The sequence below is a fragment of the Nothoprocta perdicaria genome, unplaced genomic scaffold (assembly GCF_003342845.1).
Source record: "Nothoprocta perdicaria isolate Ctin4 unplaced genomic scaffold, notPer1 scaffold_12, whole genome shotgun sequence".
NCBI lineage: Eukaryota > Metazoa > Chordata > Aves > Tinamiformes > Tinamidae > Nothoprocta > Nothoprocta perdicaria.
The window spans coordinates 2,262,281-2,281,829 of NW_020454316.1; the positions used below are offsets into that span (position 1 = coordinate 2,262,281).

A 19,549-nucleotide genomic window follows, 5' to 3' on the forward strand; every position below is an offset into this window, starting at 1 on the left:
GCTGGGGACACCCCGGGCACCGGGGACACCAGCGCCCGGGATACCGGCGGGACGGGGGCATCCGGGGCAGCAGCAGCCCCGGGGGACCGGGGACATGGCGGCGGGACGACACCCGGGACACCCGGGACACCCAAGGCAGAGCCAGCCCGGGGACACCGGGCACGATGAGGGCCCGGCCAGGCTGGGGACACCCAGGGACAGGCACGGGTACCCGGGCATGGGCAGCCCAGGGAGACCTGGGGACACCGGGGACACCCAGGGGACTGGGAGCACCAGGAGCACCGGGGACATCCGGGGAGACCAGGGACATGTGGGGACATGGACATGGGGACACCCAGCAGACTGGGAGCACCAGGAGCACCGGGGACATCCGGGGAGACCAGGAACATGTGGGGACATGGACATGGGGACACCCAGGGGACTGGGAGCACCAGGAGCACCGGGGACATCCAGGGAGACCGGGGACATGTGGGGACATGGACATGGGGACACCCAGGGGACTGGGAGCACCAGGAGCGCCGGGGACATCCGGGGAGACTGGGGACATGTGGGGACATGGACATGGGGACACCCAGCGGACTGGGAGTCCCAGGAGCACCGGGGACATCCGGGGAGACCGGGGACATGTGGGGACATGGGGACACCGGGGACACCCAGGGGACTGGGAGCACCAGGAGCACCGGGGACATCCGGGGAGACCGGGGACATGTGAGGACATGGACATGGGGACACCCAGCAGACTGGGAGCACCAGGAGCACCGGGGACATCCGGGGAGACCGGGGACATGTGGGGACATGGGGACATGGGGACACCCAGGGGACTGGGAGCACCAGGAGCACCGGGGACATCCACAGGGACTGGGGACATGTGGGGACATGGACAAGGGACACCCAGGATGCCTGGAGCGCATCCCAAACCAGGGTACCAGCTGCCTGGCGGGATGGGGACAGAGGGACAAGGGACCAACAGGACACAGCGTGGGGACACCGGGGTGACAGCGGAGGTGGCGCTGGTAGCAGCAGACGCTTTAATCCCGCGCCGGCCATGTCCCGATCCCTGCGGGCTCCGTCTGCACTCGGGGCCGTCCCCACGTGGCGTCCCCGCGCTCCGGAGCGGTGCCCTGTCATCCCCACCGCCATCGTGGTGGTGGGTCCGTCTCCGTGCGCCTGGGGACTGCGTCCATGGAGGAGCTGTAGTGTCCACGGAGGAGCTGCGGCATCCATGGATAAGCTGCAGCATCCATGGATGAGCCGCGGTGTCCACAGAGGAGCTGCGGCCCCCATGGATGAGCTGTGGCATCCATGGATGAGCCGCGGTGTCCACGGAGGAGCTGCGGCATCCACGGAGGAGCTGCGGTGTCCACGGATGAGCTGCGGCATCCACAGAGGAGCTGCAGTGTCCACGGAGGAGCTGTGGCATCCATGGATGAGCTGCGGCGTCCACGGAGGAGCTGCGGCATCCATGGAGGAGCTGCGGTGTCCACGGATGAGCTGCGGCATCCATGGATGAGCTGCAGCGTCCACAGAGGAGATGCTGCGTCCACGGAGGAGCTGCGGCACCCATGGATGAGCTGCAGCATCCACAGAGGAGCTGCGGCACCCATGGATGAGCTGCGGCACCCATGGATGAGCTGCGGCACCCATGGATGAGCTGTGGCATCCACAGAGGAGCTGCGGCGTGCATGGAGGAGCTGCAGCATCCACAGAGGAGCTGTGGCACCCATGGATGAGCTGTGGCACCCATGGATGAGCTGCGGCACCCATGGATGAGCTGCGGTGTCCACGGAGGAGCTGCGGTGTCCACATCCCCACGCGGCGCTCAGAGCAGCGTGATCTCGCTGGGCGGCAGCGTGAGGCGCTTCTCGCGCGCGCACAGCAGGCTCTCCATGTGCGTGGCCACCACGCGGCACAGCTCCAGGCCCTGCGCCGAGGGGGAYGCTCGCCGGGGACGCCCTTGTCCCCACAGTGTGAGCGTGTGTCAGCGCGGAGCGCCCCCGGGTGACCGCGAGCCCCCCCGGGCCCTACCTGCTCCAGCTGCARCTGGGTGATGCCCTGCGAGAGCAGGTCGCCCAGCGCGATCTCCACGTACGGGGAGCTGGAGCCGCCCGCCGGCCGCCGCGTCCGCGTCGACTGGATCTCCTTCAGGGAGAACTTGGCCACGGGCTCCTGGCGGGGAGGTGGGCAGCGTGGCACCCCTGGACCCACGGGGACCCCCACGTCCCGCAGGAGGGGTGAGGGAGCAAAGGGGGTGCAGACAGGAGTAGCGTTGCACCCAGAGTGGGTGCCCTCTGGCCCACTGGGGCCGAATCCCGGAAAGCTGCGGAGTTGGGAGAGCTGCACTGCCTGCTCCCGGGTGCATTGCACATTCCTGGGTGCATTGGATATTCCTGGGTGCATTGCACATTCCCAGATGCTTTGCACATTCCCAGGTGCCTTGCACCTTCCTGGGTGCATTGCATATTCCCAGGTGCATTGCACATGGACCAGGGGGCACAAAGCGTGGGGAGTTTGTTCCCATCGGAGTGGTGCCTGCAGCCACCCTGCATGTGCCCCCTGCCCCACACCTACRTGGGTCTCCTTGCTGAGGAAGTTGAGGCCGTTCTGGTTGACGGCAAGGATGCAGGGCGAGACGATGGCGTTGTTGCTGCAGCTCTGGATGTAGAAGAAGGAGGACCCGAACATGGGGTAGGCGCTCAGCAGCCCTGCGAGGTGGGCGAGAGGGCGCTCAGCACGAGCCGGCTGGAACCCGGGCTTTGGACCAGGAGCCCAATTGGACCTGGGCCCAGCAAAGAGCCCCCATTGCAGCCCACTGGGAATGTCAGTGCAGGAGCCTGGGGACCAGCCCACGTTGCCTTCACGTGTCCTGCCTCCTGCGGCTGCATCCTGCAGCCTCTGCCCATGCCAGACTCTGTGCTGTGCCCCATTCTCCCTGTTCCAGAGCATCCACGGAGCTATCAGCAGCATTGGCCTGGCAGCACCACATCCAGCAGCATCCCCTCCCCACGAGCATCCCTTTTGAGGAGCATCCCCTACTCTGAGCATCCCCTCTCAAGGAGCATCCCCTCCCCACAAGCWTCCGCTCCTGAGGAGCATCCCCTCCTGAGGAGCATCCCTATCCCACAAGTATCCCCTCTTCACACGTATCTCCTTCCCTCAAGCATCCCCTCCTCACAAGCATCCCTATCCCACGAGCATCCCCTCCCCTCAAGCATCCCCTTCCCGCAAGCATCCCCTCTCRAGGAGCATCCCGTCCCCACGAGCACGGTGGTCGCCGTCCCCGTCCCGCTCACCCAGGAACTGCGCGCGCGCCTGGTGGGCGCTGAGCGCCTGCGCTTGCTGCATGTGCTGGCTCACCATGTGGAGCCAGGACTGCGCCTTCAGCAGGCGGAAGAGCTGCGGGGGGACGTAGTCCTGCAGCTCCCGCCTGCGGGCACAGGGAGGTCAGGGCCGGCGTGCCCAGCACGCGCGCGGCCCCGGCGCTGCCCCCTCGCCGYGGGCACCTACGCGGTGGGCAGCGCGCGGCCGTCCTTGGCGCGGTGCTGCAGCGCGGCCAGCTTGGCCGCTTGCTGCAGGTGCTGCTCCCCGAGCCGCGCGGGCGGCAGCACGTTGAAGAGCCCCTTGAGGTAGTCGGGGAGGACCTGGGGGGGGGCGCAGAGCGTGGGGCACGGCGGGTCCCCCCCGGCTGGGGACGTCGCCGCCGGGCGCCGCGGCGGTACCTGGTTGTAGTGCACGGTGACGTAGAGCTCGTTGTCGAACTTGAGCGGCTGGCTCCAGACCACGCGGCGGCACCAGAACATGTAGCTGGCGTCGAGGCGCTCGGTCTCGGTGGCCACGTCCAGGATGTATTCCCTGCGGGTCAGGGGCCGCACGCTCTGCCCTGCGCGGCGCCGGGCGCCTCAGCAAGGCGGCCCAGCCCGGTGCCCGCCGCAGCATCCCGTCGAGCCCTCACCCCTGTCGCTGACCACGAAGAGGATGTACTCGTCGAAGGCCTCCGGGCGCTGCAGCCCCATCTCGGAGCACAGCTCCTCTATCACGTCCAGAGCCACCTGGGTGCGAGGGCGGGCGGCTGGGACGGGGCACGTGCCCCTTTCCCAGGGAACAAATGCCCCGGCTTGGGGAGAGCAGAGCCGCGTCCCTCCTCATGCCCATGCTAGAGGGTCCCCAGCTGCAGCAGAGCATCCCAACTGCATCCCAACTGCATCCCAACTGCATCCCGGCTGGGTGAGCACCCTGGCGTTGCAGCGAGGGGCAAGGGCTGTTGGACCCCAGCTCCCTCCAACTCACCGAGCACGTCTTGATCTTGAGGTGCCTCTCGATGCCGCCGGGCAGGAGGAAGAGCTGGCGCTTGGCGCTGCGTCCGGCCTGCAAGGACAGTGCATTGACACCCGGCACATCCCAACTGGGGTCCCCAGCAGCCCTGGCCACCCCCAAATCATCCCTGGCTGGCACAGAGCCCCCGGCTGCYGCGCGGGCACCATCGAGTGTCTCCACTCACCACCATGGCTTTGAGCTCCATGCTGCTGGGGAAGAGGCACCGGCCACCAAACTGCAGYGTTTTCCGCAGGTTTTGCTCACAGGCTTTGGAGATGCCTGGGGGAAACAGGGCTCAGTTCGAAGCCAGCAGTGCCAGGGCTGGTCCACGTGCCACCCCCGGCACCCCAGGTCCTTTTGGCTGTTCCCAGCTCTACAAAAGCGGCTCCGGAGTGTGGGATATTCCAGGGTGAATTTCCCCACCCTGGACACTGGGTGCAAATGCAGAGCCCCTACCCTGGAAGGGCAGCGCCGGGCGCCCGCCGGCGTCCTGCAGGAAAGCCAGCAGGAAGGGCTTGAGCACCTCGGAGCACTTGTAGTAGGCAGTGAGGATGTAGAGCAGCCTCCAGCCCTTCTGGCAGCTGTCGCTGCAAGTGAAAACCCGGGGCTGAGTCCCCAAAAGGGCCACGGCGGCACCCGCAGCCCTGGGGACCGGCCCAGCTCCCTGGCCACCCCCTGGCAGGGTGCACCCGTGTCCCCAGGGCCAAGTCCGTGCGGGGACCGCRTCCCTGCACCCGGGCAGCTCGCGCACTCACGGCTTGGAGCTGGTGTTGTCCGTGATCTGCTTGAGAATCTGGCAATAGACCTCRTCGCGCAGGACCTCGTGCTCTGCGCACAGCTGGGGAGAGCCGCGTGCCGGGACTTGTCCCCAAGGGTGCCCCCGCTGCCACCCCCTCCCCAGGACACCCCGAGGCTCATCCCGCATCAGGACRGGATTTACCTTGAGGATGGTGCAGACGGTGTCCAGCTCCGACTGGCCCCTCGGAGGGTAGTCACCCATGAACTTCATCACAGCTGGAGACAGGAAGGCCACCAAACGATGAGCTCAACCTGTCCCTTCCCTTTGGGGTCCCCAAACCATTGCGGGGTGGAGGGGGGTGGCAACAAGGCTGCAGGGGCTGCAACCTCCATCCTCCCCATTTCCCATCCACATCCTGCCCTGCTCTGCTCCAGGAGGGCCCCGAGGGCAGGGGCACCAGGAGCACCTGCCTTGGAAAGCCTCGACGGCCAGTTTGCTGACACCGCTGTCAGCGAAGTCGATGAGCGACTCCTGGATGGGGACCTGCAGGGTGGCAGCRGGGCGAGGGGCAGCCAGAGGGACGAGCCTGGCATCCGGAGAGGTCCCCAGGGCCATGGCACAGCGATGGCCAGCAGGGCGACCGCAGGACGACCCATTTCCCCCGCTACCTTGGTGAACTTGAGCATCTCCATCTCATCCAGCGGCTCCCCGGCCTGCTTGCCTGTCTGCCCGTGGGAGTCCCTAGGAGAGCAGCCATGGAGGCAGCGGGAGGTCAGCCCGGTGCCCCCCGCGYGGGTCCGTCCGCCGGGCACCCCCGGGACGGGGCACTCACGTCTGCCCGTGCCGCGCCGCACGGAAATGCTGCCGGGCGAAGGCCAGCATGGGGAGCGCCCCGCGCGGCACCACGGACCCCGCGGTGCCGCGGCCCTCCGCGCCCTCGGAGCAGCCGGCGGGCGCCTGCGGAGAGGGGCAGGGAGCCGTGAGCACCGGCACGGCCGGCACCGCGCACGGGGACAGCTTCCATAGCCAAACCCACCTCCGTTTTCCGGTCGAGCTTCCAGGCCACRGCGGTGGAGGCCACGGCCACGGCCACGGCCGCCGAGGCCGCCACCTTGCCCTGCTTGTCCCTGGGCTCCTCCTTGGTGTCCGCCGGCAAGTGCACGAAGTCGGGGGCGGCGACGGGCTGGACGTACTCGGYGGGGAAGAGCCCCGACCTGCCGTGGATGGCCCCGAACTTCCAGCCTGCGGCGGGCGGGCGGCTCAGGAGCAGCCCCCGGTTTGTCCGGGGGAAGCCTCCGGTGCTGCTGCCTCCTGCCCTGGCAGGTTCCCTGGTTCCCGTTGGGAATGGCTGCGGGATGGCTCTGCTCGGGGCCGAGGGCAGCAGGGAGCCCAATAGCCACCCACCGAAGTCCTGCGTGCCCGTCTGCAGCTCCTCCAGGTACATGACCTTCTTACGGACCACGCAGCCATAGTAGTGGTCTGGGGGGGACAGGCACGACTTGCAGTCGCAGCCGTCCCCAGCACTAGCCAGGACACCAGTCCTGATGCCCGCATGCGAGGAGGACACGGCTCCTCCTGGGGCTCGTCCAGGGAGCTCCCCACGGCAGGGTGCGGGACCCAGGGGATACTCGCCTCTCTCAGGCTGCTCCAGCGACTGCAGGTGGATGATGTCCCCTTTGTGGAAGCTCAGCTGGCCCCTGTCCTCCGGGCTGTAGTTCCTCACAGCCACCACATACTGGGAGTCCTGGGCACAGGGCGAGCTGGCATGCATGCACCGCACGGAGAGCCACGCAAATGCATGCACACGTATGCACACACATGTAGAAGCATGCACATGCGTGCACASACGTGCTTGCACACCACATGCCGTGGGGTTCCAAGCACCAGCACAACCATGCCAAGGTGCCACCAACACACCAAGCCCCGCCAGCTGCAGGCCTGGTCCCATTTGCAGGACATCCTCCACTGTCTCCTATAGACCCCTTGGGTTCAGGACCTGGCCTTGGGGACATGCCAGGGCAGCCGCAACCYGGGGGCTCTCCCACCTTCCGGAGCTCCGTGATGAAGTGGTCAACCATGGCCTTGACCTGCGGCGCCTTCGGGGAGAAGAGGATGAGCTTCTCGCTGCTCAGGTTGAACTCCAGCATGTTCCTGGACGGGGTGGTCACGAAGAGCACGTCGGCGTAGCTGGGGCAGGGCGAGGGGACGGTTACGCACCCGGCACCGCAGCACCCACTGCAGACCCCCCTCAGCAGCTCTGCACGGGGTGGGCGCCTGTGGGGCCCAGCACCTGCACCTGGGCTCGGGGGACCGCAGAGCAGAGCAGYGGGCAGGTTGCAGGTGGCAATTCATGCCCCAGAGCTACACGCAGCACCACGTATCCGTGGGGCCACATCCCCGCAGGACACGTGCATGGACGTGTGCACGCACGGACATGTGCACGGTGCCAACCCTGCCAGACGGTACCTAACCCCACCAGCACCAAAAAGACATCTCCAGGTCTACTGAAGCAGTAGAGCCATTTCTGCAGCCCCCTTCCCGCTATTCCCTCGGGAAAAGCCGCGTTCCCCGCCAGCCTACCTGTAGCCGCGCAGCACGCGCAGCTGCTCGCCGGGCATGTTGGTGCCCTTGACCAGGCGCAGCAGCTTGATGCCGGCGTGGGACACGGCCAGGATCTGCACGCCGGTGCCCACGCTGCCCTGCGGGACGGCGGCGCGTGTGGGCTGGGCCGAGGGGGTGACAGACCGGGACCGGGAGCGGGGCCCGCGCTGTCCCTCACCGTGGCGGGGAAGAGGCGCGAGAAATAGACGTCGCAGCCGTCACGCGCCGCCACGATGATCTCCCTCTTGACGCTCTCGGTGGCCACGGGGCTGAAGGAATCCAGCTTGTTTTCCGCTGCCAGGAGAAATAAGAAATATCCCCCGTGAGCGTCTTGCCTCCCGCCGGAGGGAGCGGGGAGCTGGGCAGGGTTTCTTGGGCAGAGCAGGGAAGCCCATCCGCTCRTGCAGACGGATCCTGCCCATGCACCCGCTCACGCAGCCAGCCCAGCTGAGACCTGGCCGCAGTTGTGACTCTATCGGTGCCAAAGGGCTCATTGGATTCAGAAGCAAAACAAGCCTGGCTTAAGCAGGGCGGGTTTTGGGCTCCCTGGGAGATGAGGATGAGCGCACCAGGGTCTGAGCTCCCTCCTGGCACCGGGGGTTCGGGTAGGGGTGGGTGAGCGTTACCAAAGAGGGATTTCATGCGGAGCCGCTCCTCCTGGCTGAGCCGCACGCAGGTGTCGCAGAGGGTGTCGCTGAAGATCTGGAGAAGGGTGTTAGGGGGGGCAGACAGAGCTGGTTGGCCCCAGGGGCTCCTGCCCCGCTGCGCCCGTGCTCACGGCGCAGGGAAGGGCTCCGGAGCCCCGGGAAGCTCTGGGGCCGGCTGGGTGCCGCACCTGCCGGAAGACGAGGTCCAGCAGCAGCGGGTCGTTGAAGTTGTCCTTGGGGTAGAAAACCTGCCGGGAGACGAGGRCGGCTACCTCGCATGGAGCGCCGCGCTCCGGGAAAATCCCCCTTTATCCAGCGCTTGGATGATGACTTTATCCCAGGGAGCACGGGGCGGATAATGCTGCCCATGCTGCATTGGCGCACCCAAGCTCTTTCCCTGGATCTCACCCTGCCGCATCCCGGCACAGTGCTCAGCCCCGTGCCCAGCCCCGTGCCCAGCCCCGGCACCTCCTTGCGGATGTAAATCTTCCAGGGCACGTTGCGGTAGGTGTAGAAGTCCTCGCTGCAGCTCCGGTGCAGCTGGGTCTGGACCTGCTGCGCCTCGGACGGCAGCTCCCGGGACACGGCGACTGCGAGCGGGAAAAGCCCTCGCTCGACGCTGGGGACACCAACGGCCCCGCTCCCACGGGGGACACTGTGTCCCRGGCCCAAGGTGCTGCAGCTCTGCCCGCGATACCTGGGGGCCGGGCAGGGGACAGCGGCCGCCCGGGYGGCGCTCGCAGCTGGAACCCAGCGCTGGTCACCGGCTTCACCGCGGCCACCGCCTCCCTGGGCGCCGAGAGCTGCCCCTTCAGGATCTGCATGGCCTCCTCGTGGGGGTCCTGCTTCTTCCCGAAGAGCTTGCCGCCTTCCTTCCTGCGGAACCCCATGGCATTGACAGGCCCCATGGCACTGATGGTGCCCCGTGGGGCTGGGACACGGCACAGGGATGGGACACGGCACAGAGCTGGGACACACTGCAGGACTGGGACAYGGTGCAGAGCTGGGACATGGCACAGGGCTGGGACACAGCGTGGGGCTGGGACATGGCGTGGGGCTGGGACACGCTGCAGGACTGGGACACGGCGCACGGCTGGGACCCGCTCCGGCACAGCAGGGCACCTGGCGGGCGCGGGGCCGCGTGCYGCCGGCTGGCACTGCCGGATGATGTTGCGGATGTTCTGCGTGGGCYGCGGGAAGTGCTCCGAGTTGAGGCGGGAGTGACGCACGAGCTCGCCGGGCCAGCGCCGGCCCCCGGGCGCTGCGGAGCCCAAGGCCACCACTGAGGACAGACGTCCCCTGCCACCCCGAGGGGGACAGGGGTGACCCGGAGCACTGGGACCRCCCCGCACGCGGCACCCTACCGGCTTTCTGCGCGTAGGGCCGGGGCTGCGGGACGGCCGGCGTCCCCTCCACCGCTCTGCCCTGCCAGGGTGACGGCACCGTGAACCACCATGGGCACGGCTGCCGCGCTTGCCCCTGCCCCATCGCCCGCCCCACGGCGGGAGCTCTGCCCCACTGACCGGGATCCCGGGCGGCCCCTTGGCGTCTGCGCGGCGCGGCGGGGACGGCGCCGGCTCTGCTCCCGCGAGACCCCCGGGTGGGTGCCGCTCAGCCGGGCCGCCGCGCTCGGCGTCGCYGCCGCCGCCTCCCTTCATGCGCTGCGAGAGCGCGGCCGGCTTGTCCAGCTCCTGCGGAGCAGGCGTCAGGAGGGGAGCGCCGACAGTGCCCGCACGCGTGGCGGGACCATGGCWGAACCGGGCACCAGCCCAGTCACCCTCCCTCCTCTTCCTCACCCCATTGCCGTAGGAGAGCACCGGGTCGAAGAGGCTGTCCAGGTAGCGGTCCAGGCCCTTCTGGCTCCGCGGCTCGCCAAATTCGGCGTCTGTGGGGGGCACAGGGCTGAGGGTGGCGGGCGCYGTGGGGCAGAGCCGGCGGCGCCGTGCCCGGCAGCGATGCCTACCGTGGGCCGGGTACGCGTCGGCGGCCGGCGCCGCGCGGGCCGGCAGCGTCGGGGCTCTCACAGCCGGAGGCGGCGGCACTTCGTCCAGGTCCAGGCCGTGTCTCAGCACCCTGCGGGATGGAGGTCGGGTTGGCAGCGTGGCTCAATGCAGGCTGGACAGCACCGCGAGCCCGGCCCTGCCCGGTACCTACGCGCGGCCGGCACCGCCGCGGCTCTCGGCGCCCTCCCAGGCGATGAGGAAGTAGGACTTCTGCTTGGGGAAGCCGGGGAGCAGCTCGAGCTCAGAGACCAGGTCCAGCACGTAGTCGTGGCCGGCCAGCTCGGCCCACTGGGCGCCCTCCTTCATGGACACGGACCAGCCGCGGCAGCCCTCGGCCAAGCCCCTGCCCAGAGCGGGGCCGCTGGGCACGGCGCAGCACCGGAGCCCCGGCGCGTGCGGCTCCGGGGGTGCCGRGCCGCGGCACGTGGCCCCGCGCCGGCACCTACCTGTGCTTCAGGACGTCCCCCGCCAGGTCCTCGCCGGTGCTCCACGAGTGGACGGGGCAGGAGAAGCGGTCGCCTGCAGGAGAGCGGCGGTGAGCGGCGGGCGCCGCGTCCCGGCTCGGCGGCCCCTCGGCGGCGCCGCACCGTTGAAGCAGTGCACGTCGAGCGCCATGCGGGCCTGCTGCCTGTTGGCCGTCCACTCCAGCAGCGAGGGCGGGTGGGCGCGCGCCGCCGCGGCGCCCATCGCCTGCATCAGCTTGCGCTGGCACACCGGCTTGTAGCCCGCGAAGGCGTAGTCGGAGACGAACCTGCGGGCGCACGGGGATGCCGAGGGGTCGCGCGGCGCCCGGCGGCTCCCCCGGCAGCGCCCCGGCCCCACTCACTTGAGCAGGTACTTGTCGAAGGCGGCGGACGGCGGGAAGGCGCTGAGGCAGGCGGCCAGCAGCAGCCAGCCCCGCTCCTCGTTGTTGACGTTCGTGTTGCGCCAGACCTGGTTGGCCGCCTGCGCCAGCAGCTCGTCCCGCAGCCCCGGCGCCGCCAGCCCCTTCTGCACGATGTAGTTGCCGAAGAGGGTCTCCTGCACGCCGCCCAGCCCCGGGTCCCCCATGAAGCGCAGGATCTGCCATGGGSAGAGTGAGGGCTGCAGGGTGGCACCGCTGCGCCAGCCCTGCTCCTCTTCCTCCAGCTCCTTCATCCCCACCACAGGGATGGGGCAAAGGCCAGGATCATCGTGCCGATGGAGGAAGAATGGCCTGGAGTGGGCTGAAAGAAGGAGCGGAGCTTTCCATGGAGGGGACAGAGGGGATGGGGAGATGGAGAGGTGGAGGGACAAAGGTGATGGAGGAGATGAAGGCGATGGAGGAGATGAAGGGATGAAGACATGGAGGGGGAAAAGGATGGAGGCGATGAAGACATAGAGGAAAAGTAGAGTTGGAGGGGAAGCACAAGGTGCAGAGGATGGAGATGCAGGGGATGGAGGGGACAGAGAGGTTGCAGGAGATGAAGGGACAGACGGAAAGGAGGGACGGTGGAAAGCCAGGTAGAGGGGATGGAGAGGACAGAGGGATGGAAAGCACAGCCACCACAATGGGAGGGATGTCCCAGCCTGGTGGCAACAGACGCCGTGCCACTTACCAGCTTGAAAAGGCCGAGGGCCTCGTGGCAGAGCTCCTCGTCCAGGCGGGTGAGGGGGGCGGCCAGCGGGGCCGTGAGCATCCCGAACGCCGGCTCCTGCAGCGACACCGACCGCGCACCCGTGGCTACCGGCGCCCGCGCCAGCGCCCGGCCTGCACTGGGCATCATGCGCCGCTGGACGGCSGCGCGCTGGGCATCACGTCGCCGCTGGACGGGGCCGGAGCCGGGTGCTGCAAAGGGGCAGGGGTGCAGGACGGGGCCGGCGGCCAGCGCCGTGCTCGGGCTGTTCCAACATGGATAGAGATGCCAGTAAGGCCGAGAGCAGGACCCAGCACCACTGCTGCCATTTGGGATCCTGGAGGCTTGAAAACACACTACGAAAGCAGAGGAGGAGGAGGAGGAGGAGGAAGGGTGCAAAGCCATGCGTCCATTCGGGCCAGGGACGGGGGGCCTGGGAGCAAAGCGACCTGATCTCCCGGCCCCGCGGAGTGACGTTTCGGATCCGCCCCGAGTTGGGCATCCAGGAGGGCTCGGCCGGTGTCTCACGTCACTCCGAAAACCTCAGCGGGGTCCCCCCGGCCTCTGGAGACGACAGGAACCCCAGGGAGGGCGGGAGGCCACGGCCCGGCTCGGCGCAGCGCCCGCAGCCACCCCTCGATCCGGCCCCTCTGCATCCCGCCCCGGGCGCATCCCGGAGCCGAGGCGGGAATGGGAGAGTGGAGCCGGGAACGGGAGAGTGGAGCCGAGCTCGGGGGCCTGCGTCCAACCGCGCGGCCGTGCTGCCCCGCGGGGCGCCGAGGACCCCCCGGAACGCCGTCTCCCACCCGCGGCAAGAGCGGGGAGCCGGGGGCGCGCGGCCGCCCTCGGCGGGGCCGCCAGCGCCTCCCTTACCTGGAAGTGGCCCCGCACGTACTTGGCCATGGGGTAGTCGTTGATGTCGAGCGGGAGCGTGAGGCGCGAGTCGGGCTGCAGCGCCGGCGGCGGCACCAGCACCACGCAGCCGGCGTTCACCTGCCCGGCGGCTGCGGCACACGGCGCGGCTCGGACGCGGCGCCCAGCCCGGGCGCGCGCCGCCGCCGGCACCACGTACCTGCCGCGGCCTCCAGCAGCCCCATGAGCTCGGCGGGGATCTCCAGGTGCGTCACGTCCATCACCTCCCGCCTCGTCAGCTCCTGCGGGGTGGGCACGGTGGGTTGGGTGGGTGGGTGGATGGGGGCACTGCAGCACCCCGGCAATGCCGCCCGGCCGCTCCTTACCTGCTTCATCCTCTCTTTCTCCTCCTGTGCCCGCCGCCGGGCGTCCTCCTTCCTCTGCAAGGACAGTGGCCACACTGAGCTCTGCGCTGGCTCCCTTGGGAAACCTGGGAGCCAGCGCAGTGCGGTGCCAGCCCCGCTCAGGGACCTCTCTGGAGCACCCAGCTGTGCGGGCAGGGATGCACAATGCGCCTGGGTCCCTCTCGGCATCACCAGGGTTTGGCCCAAAACGAGCTCCACTCACACCAAACAGAGCAGCATGAGGAGGAGGTGGCTGGGATGGGGGCTCAGGWGGGTGTGGACACTGGGATCACAGAATCCCAGAATGGTTGAGGTTGGAAAGGACCTCTAGAGATCATCGAGTCCAACCTCCCTGCTCAAGCAGGGACACCCAGAGCGCACGGAACAGGGTGGCATCCAGGCAGTTTTTGAAGACCTCCAGAGAAGGAGCCTCCACACCCTCCCTGGGCAGCCTGTGCCAGGGCTCTGGCATTCTCACAGTGAAGAAGYTCCTCCTCACATGGAGACGGAACTGCCTGCRTTGCAGCTTGCACCCATTACCCCTTGTCCTGTCACTGGCCACCACTGAGAAGAGCCTCCCTACATCCCCCCTTCATGTCCTTATCCATGTTAACCAGATCCCTCTCAACCTTCCCTTCCCCAGGCTAAAGGGCTCAGCGCCAGGTCCCGCGCACGCCCACCCCCCAGCCCACCCTGGGGCCGCCGTCCCGCCGCTCACCTTGAGGTACCGCCGGCGGTTCACGTAGATGTGCACGAGCGACCTGAACTTGATGAGCGTGTGCCTCATGCGCCGGTAGCGCTGCCTGCGCGGGGGGCGCCCGTCACCGCCGTGCCCGCGCCCGTGCCCGTGCCCGTGCCCGTGCCCCGCGCCGCTCGGGCCCTACCTGGCCAGGTAGCCGCGCGCCCGGCTCTGCAGCAGGACGATCTTGCGGCGCAGGGAGCGGAAGCGGCGCTTGATGAAGAAGGTGCGGGCGTAGCGCTGCAGCGTGAGCGCCGCCAGGTGATGCGCCCGCGACCGCTTGCTCTCCAGCGCCTGGTACAGCTGCTCCTTGAGGAAGAGCTGCGGGAGCGATGCCATGAGGCCCGGCATCGCCGTGGGGTCCCGCTGCTGCCCCGGGGGTCCTCCCATGGGCACACACAGCCCCGCAGCAGCATTGAGGCCTCGGGGGGCTCCCCAAGCAGCCACGGCCACGGGGATGGTCACCTTGCTCACACCGACGTAGTACATGCTGGGCGTGACGGGGCAGAGGTTCCGCAGCATCTCCACGCAGTTGGTCCCGTTGGGAATGACGTTGGACCACATGTCGACAAGGCAGCGGTACCTGCGTGATGCCCAACACTGTTACGGGGGCTGGGGCAAGACCAGATTGAGGAAAACCTCCGACCATCTGCCTTGGGCACCTTCCTGGGGACATCTGCACAGGCCCGTCTCCCTCTTGGTGATTAGCACTATGTCTGCAGAAGTAGCTTGGTTCAGCTTGGCAACCAAATCTGGGAGGTTTCCAGCTCCACATCACTCCCATGGGAGCCCCTGTGCCAAACACTGCCTCCCAGGTTCCCGCCGGCTTTTTGGTCTTTTGCTGGTGGCACCCAACCCGTCTCTGGGGACCCTCCATCCTCCCCGGCTCCTGCAGCCACACGGCGCCATGCCACAGTACCTGTCGATGAAGACGAGGAAGGGGATGCGGATGGGGAATCCTTCCTTGCGGATGCGGATGGTCTCCAGGATGCCCGAGTAGCGGAGCTGGCTGCTGACGACGTCGGCCTCGAAGAGCCCGGGCTCCTGCGCGCGAGGGAGGGAAGCGCCGAGTGCGGCGCGGCGCCGGCGGGACCTTGCCGCGTCCTCGCGCGCCTCGTCTCACCTTCTTGTTGTTGGGCTTGAGGCAGCGCACGAAGAAGGGATTGCACCTGCGTTGGGGAGACACTGGTGGTGCCAGGGCGYGGGGAAGGACGGTGTCCCGTGCTCCCTCCCTGCTGCCCCTCGTGGGACACCTTGGTTCAGGATCATCCTTCCCTGCTGTCAGCCATCCGCCAACCCAACGTGGCTCCTGCTGGCCCTGGCTGCACTGACCTCTCCATCTTCTCCACCAGGTCCAGCAGGGACTGCTGGAACCTGGCAGCCACGGTGGGCGCCTTGTAGCGCCGCGTCCTGGTGCTGCTCCTCCCCACCAGGCTCCTCTGCCGGGCCAGCACCTGGGCATGGCCGAAGAAGAGGTTGGCCACCACCTTGGAGGGATGGGAAGGGTCACCGTGGAGCAAGGCTGCTGAGGGCACAGCACCCTCACAGCCTCGTGGGCAAAGCCCCGAGGAGAGCAGAAGGGACCAAACTGGTCCAGCGCCTCCCTCCCCACTGATGCAGAGACCCAAGGAGGAGCAGGGTCCTACCTTGGTCCTGCTGCTGATGAACAGGTCCAGAACRTCCTGCCGCACCTGGTCATAGTTCTTATCCAAAAACTTGTGCACCTGCCAAAGAGCACAGCCTGATAAACCACCACGTCAGCAATGTCTCTCACCTACCCTTAAAACACCTCTCTRAAGGGCAGGCCAAGCTTCTCGCCACCACGCACCTGGTAGGTCACCTTCCCTGCGTAGTGTTTGATGGTGAACTCGGGCAGCGGCATCTTCGGCTTGGTGTACAGYGGGTTGGTCCCGTGGTGGTAGTGACACTTCTGGAGGAAAGTGTGGTCCGTGGCCTGGGAACGGGTGCAGGTGTGAGGGTGGAGGCTCTGAGACCCCCCTCATGCTGGTTGGTGGCTCCGGAGGTGCCCACTTTGGGACAGGGACACCCATCCGGGTGTTGTGCCTCCAGCTACGCCAAGCGATGTGAGGAATTTCTCCTTGGAGAGGATGGCTCCCTGATGAGGACAGATCTCTGCTGTCCTCCCCACGCTGCTCACCCCATGTGGCACAGAGCACGTGGAAATATAAGGTGACTGTAAAGGATGGGACATTCATTGCAGCCAGGCTGCAAGATGGGAGGAACCATCACAGCCAGGTCCAGGGCTCTCAGTTCTGCCACCAAACAGCTGCATGGTCAGGGGTGTCTGCTTTGCTGTGCCTCAGTTTCCCCATCTTCAGGGAGGGTGCAATCACCCAGAGCACAACTGGGAGTTTTATCCAGTAATTCCCACAAAAGCAGCTCCTCTGGGGAAAGCCGCACCAGGGGCACGGAGCTGGGACCTCTCGGAGGTTGTGCAGCCCTGGGGAGATCTGGCGGATCTCCCCACTTCACCCAGGAGAGCCCAAGAGCCGAGCAGCAGCCCTGGGACACGGGTGGCATCCCAGGCCGGGTGATACGGCGGGTGCCCCGTCCTCGTGCCTCACCTGGGGGAAGCAGCTCTGGTCATCGAGGATACGCAGGATGCCGTAGGGTTTCTGGGAGATGAGGTCGATGCAGGGCTGGTTGTCGCTGAAGGGGATTTCCTTCCACTCGATCTGCTCACGGATGTACTCCTCCTGCGGAGCCGGCCAGCTCGGTCACCCCGGCCACAGGACCAGGTGCCCCAAACGCCAAGAACAGGCTTTTGGACACCCCAACACCCTCAGCTCGGTGGGAACCCCCCGAGGACAACGCAAGGGGCAGACCAGGGACAGCCAGACGTCGGGGACTGCTTGTGCTCCCACCTGCTCCTCCTGGAAGACGATCTTGTTGAAGAAGAACTGCAGGTACTCGTTGGCGTAGTTGATGCACAACTGCTCGAAGCTGTTGAAGTTGAGGTCCTGTGGAGAGAGGGGGGTCATGGCGCCAAGACCACGCAGGAGCCAGCCCCACTGGAGCCCTGATCCGTGCCGAACCCATCCTGCAGTCCCGAGTGCTGCTGGTTGTTATGGGATGCACATGGAAGGGTGGGATGCAGGGAGCCCGCACACGGAGCTGGCCCCGCTCACCTCAAAGCCATAGATATCCAGGATGGCGATGGAGAGGGCCTCTTGCCGGGGGTACACCAGCTTGTTGATGCGGTCCGTCAGCCAGCCAAAGAGCAGGGAATAGAGGGTCTTGGCAATGGCATCCCTGGGAAGAGGAGGGAGGCGAAGGAGCGCTGGCTGGAGGAGCTCCGGGCAGGGAGGCAGCGCCCTGGGTGCTCCAGCGTGTCCCTCGTCCCTGCTGCCCCCTGTACCAGCCCCGGCTTTGCCCCTGCACCCACCTGGCGTCCACGGCGCTCTCCACAGTCAGCGGGGTAAAAATCTTCTCCCGCAGCGTCTCCTGGTTTGGAGAAGGCAAACGGCACAGGGCAGGCGTTCGCTGCAGCAAGAGCCAAACGCCGCGGCGCTGTCACCCCGAGGCCACCGCGGCCGCCCCACTCACCGTCACCTTGAAGGTGATGGCCTTCTGCAGGCCCTCGGGCGAGATCTGCAGCAGCTCGGCCACGGTCTGGATCTCCGTGGCGCTCACCACGGTCGCCACCTCCTGGCAGTCCGTCTGGGAGACGGACGGTGACATGGAGAGGAGGGACAGTCACTGGGRTGGGGAGGAGGATCTGCCCACAGGTCCCTCCAGCATGGGATGGCCACAGGGCCGAGGAGAAGAGCAGCCCATGGTGCTGCCCAACCAGGTCAGCTGAGTCCATTTGCACCACGGCATGTCCCCCTCGTCCTGGCCCCACTCCAGGGCTGCCACCAGCCCCATCCCTTCCCTGGCACCTCGTATTTTTCGAAGTAGACGTTGCCCAGGTGGAGGATGGAGGACAGGATGCGGAAGATGCTGTTCTGCTCCTCGATGCTGAAGCTCAGGACCTCCATGGTGTTGAGCAGCCGCCGGAAATCCTCAGCATCATCCTTGCCAGGGATCTCACAGTTCCCACCCTGGCAGAATCCCATGGAAATGTGCATTCTTCCATCAGTCCCTGCATGCTGCAGGGACCTTGACCAGCTTCCCTCCGCTGGGAGGACACCTTGCTCCAACCTCTGCCTGGAGCATCCTCCCCAGCCGCCTGCGGGTACCCGCAGGGGTGCATCCTGCTCCCCGCAATCCCGCATCCCGCATGCAGGCTTGCCGGGTGGGCACCCTACCTGGTTCAGGTAGTAGTAGGTCTCGGCGCCCTGCAGGCAGTACTTCTGCCGCTGCTGGGCAGGGAGCCCGGCCAGCATCTCGTAGAAGATGTGGTAGTTGCGCTCGTTTTTGGCCTGCGAAGGACGAGGAGGAGGAGGCTGAGCAGAGGCCGAAGGCAGGGCGGGCAGAGGCCGGGCCAGCTCAGCACGCACCTGGAACACCACGCGGGACTTCTCCAGCAGGTACTGCGAGGTTATGGCACCACAGATCAAGCCGCTGCAGGGACGGGACAGGGAGCCCGGGTTGGCATCCGTGGTGTGGCCAAAACCACAGGCTGAGCCCCATTTGCTTGGAGCACGGGTCTGTGCCCACCCCATGGTGCCCAGCGGTGCAYACAACCAGCTGGACCCACTGCGCCCGTGGTGGAACTGGGCAGCCCTCTGGCAGGGCCTGCTGCCCACGCTGGGTGCCCTATGGACAGGGGAGCACCTATGGGGCAAGCAAGGGCAAGACGAGCCATGGGGCTTGGTGGAAGGTCAGGGACCTGCCCGTGGTCCCCGTCGCTTCTCCTCGTCCTGGTATGGGGACACGGCCACGGCAGTGCCTTGGGCAGGGGACAGCAGATGCTGCATGTGCAACATCGTGGTACCCACCCATGGATTCCCCCATCTGCATTTTGCCCCCATTGAGGCAGAGCCACGTGCTGTCCCACACCGGGCTCGGTGACAGCCAAGCAGAGCCAAGAGGATGGTGAGGGCAGCCCAGCAACACAAAGCTTAGACTGGGATGGGGTCTTGGCCCAGGACAGGGGTCCTGGACTGGATCTGGGATCTCGGGCTGGCACTGGGTCGCAGTGGCTCCCCCAGGACAGGGAGGATGAGAGGGGCAGGGCCAAGAGTGCACGGATGTTTGTCACCATTACTTACTCTTCCAGAAAGATTTCCACAAACTTCCCAAACCTGCTGGAATTGTCATTCCTCACGGTTTTGGCATTGCCGAAGGATTCCAGCAAGGGGGTCGCCTCCAGRATCTGCCCCCGGCAGACGGGGAGAACCACAGCGTGAAGCACAGTGTGAGCACAGGGTGTCCCCCGGGGTGCGGGTCCCACCGCCCACCCAGCAGGGCCCCCCTTCCCGCCACCTCCTGCCCTGAGCAGAGAGCACAGGGACACAAATCCCAGTGGGTGACACTGTGGGACTGTGCAGGGAGGTGGGACAACACGAGGACACCCCCCACACCGCCGCAGGTTTTGCACCCACGGTCCCTGCGCAGCCGGGGGCACGTGGCAGCGATGCCACCGTGGCACTGGGCTCCCTCACGCCGCCACAGCCCCCGTGTTGCTCCACGTACCTCTATCTGCCGTGGTCCGGGGGAAGCATGGGGACAAGGAGAGCGGTGAGCACAGCC

At 67.1% G+C, this 19,549-nt stretch overlaps 1 protein-coding gene across 1 annotated transcript in view; it reads right to left on the reverse strand.

The window, feature by feature from the left end:
• Window positions 1–1,819: 1,819 nt before the first annotated feature.
• The window catches only part of MYO15A (myosin XVA), a 24,044-nt gene continuing 6,314 nt past the window's right edge, over window positions 1,820–19,549 (reverse strand). The window contains exons 9-64 of the mRNA XM_026053912.1: window positions 19,493–19,498; window positions 19,069–19,172; window positions 18,355–18,418; window positions 18,163–18,276; window positions 17,794–17,955; window positions 17,459–17,572; window positions 17,298–17,356; window positions 17,041–17,164; window positions 16,777–16,872; window positions 16,477–16,608; window positions 15,720–15,845; window positions 15,538–15,615; window positions 15,224–15,378; window positions 15,015–15,060; window positions 14,811–14,935; window positions 14,357–14,474; window positions 14,037–14,212; window positions 13,871–13,955; window positions 13,135–13,188; window positions 12,969–13,050; window positions 12,770–12,900; window positions 11,879–11,974; window positions 11,128–11,363; window positions 10,889–11,052; window positions 10,748–10,820; window positions 10,453–10,644; window positions 10,262–10,371; window positions 10,095–10,183; window positions 9,822–9,989; window positions 9,663–9,723; window positions 9,421–9,559; window positions 8,996–9,174; window positions 8,767–8,888; window positions 8,487–8,546; window positions 8,278–8,353; window positions 7,830–7,945; window positions 7,631–7,749; window positions 7,096–7,237; window positions 6,683–6,794; window positions 6,455–6,529; window positions 6,087–6,292; window positions 5,883–6,007; window positions 5,719–5,791; window positions 5,521–5,593; window positions 5,252–5,325; window positions 5,067–5,149; window positions 4,768–4,898; window positions 4,496–4,590; window positions 4,285–4,362; window positions 3,950–4,046; window positions 3,717–3,877; window positions 3,505–3,638; window positions 3,291–3,424; window positions 2,569–2,702; window positions 2,026–2,166; window positions 1,820–1,921 (exon numbers count right to left, since the gene is read on the reverse strand). Coding sequence (XP_025909697.1) covers window positions 1,820–1,921; window positions 2,026–2,166; window positions 2,569–2,702; window positions 3,291–3,424; window positions 3,505–3,638; window positions 3,717–3,877; window positions 3,950–4,046; window positions 4,285–4,362; window positions 4,496–4,590; window positions 4,768–4,898; window positions 5,067–5,149; window positions 5,252–5,325; window positions 5,521–5,593; window positions 5,719–5,791; window positions 5,883–6,007; window positions 6,087–6,292; window positions 6,455–6,529; window positions 6,683–6,794; window positions 7,096–7,237; window positions 7,631–7,749; window positions 7,830–7,945; window positions 8,278–8,353; window positions 8,487–8,546; window positions 8,767–8,888; window positions 8,996–9,174; window positions 9,421–9,559; window positions 9,663–9,723; window positions 9,822–9,989; window positions 10,095–10,183; window positions 10,262–10,371; window positions 10,453–10,644; window positions 10,748–10,820; window positions 10,889–11,052; window positions 11,128–11,363; window positions 11,879–11,974; window positions 12,770–12,900; window positions 12,969–13,050; window positions 13,135–13,188; window positions 13,871–13,955; window positions 14,037–14,212; window positions 14,357–14,474; window positions 14,811–14,935; window positions 15,015–15,060; window positions 15,224–15,378; window positions 15,538–15,615; window positions 15,720–15,845; window positions 16,477–16,608; window positions 16,777–16,872; window positions 17,041–17,164; window positions 17,298–17,356; window positions 17,459–17,572; window positions 17,794–17,955; window positions 18,163–18,276; window positions 18,355–18,418; window positions 19,069–19,172; window positions 19,493–19,498 — 6,321 coding nt within the window. The remainder of the gene's footprint in view (window positions 1,922–2,025; window positions 2,167–2,568; window positions 2,703–3,290; window positions 3,425–3,504; window positions 3,639–3,716; window positions 3,878–3,949; window positions 4,047–4,284; window positions 4,363–4,495; window positions 4,591–4,767; window positions 4,899–5,066; window positions 5,150–5,251; window positions 5,326–5,520; window positions 5,594–5,718; window positions 5,792–5,882; window positions 6,008–6,086; window positions 6,293–6,454; window positions 6,530–6,682; window positions 6,795–7,095; window positions 7,238–7,630; window positions 7,750–7,829; window positions 7,946–8,277; window positions 8,354–8,486; window positions 8,547–8,766; window positions 8,889–8,995; window positions 9,175–9,420; window positions 9,560–9,662; window positions 9,724–9,821; window positions 9,990–10,094; window positions 10,184–10,261; window positions 10,372–10,452; window positions 10,645–10,747; window positions 10,821–10,888; window positions 11,053–11,127; window positions 11,364–11,878; window positions 11,975–12,769; window positions 12,901–12,968; window positions 13,051–13,134; window positions 13,189–13,870; window positions 13,956–14,036; window positions 14,213–14,356; window positions 14,475–14,810; window positions 14,936–15,014; window positions 15,061–15,223; window positions 15,379–15,537; window positions 15,616–15,719; window positions 15,846–16,476; window positions 16,609–16,776; window positions 16,873–17,040; window positions 17,165–17,297; window positions 17,357–17,458; window positions 17,573–17,793; window positions 17,956–18,162; window positions 18,277–18,354; window positions 18,419–19,068; window positions 19,173–19,492; window positions 19,499–19,549) is intronic.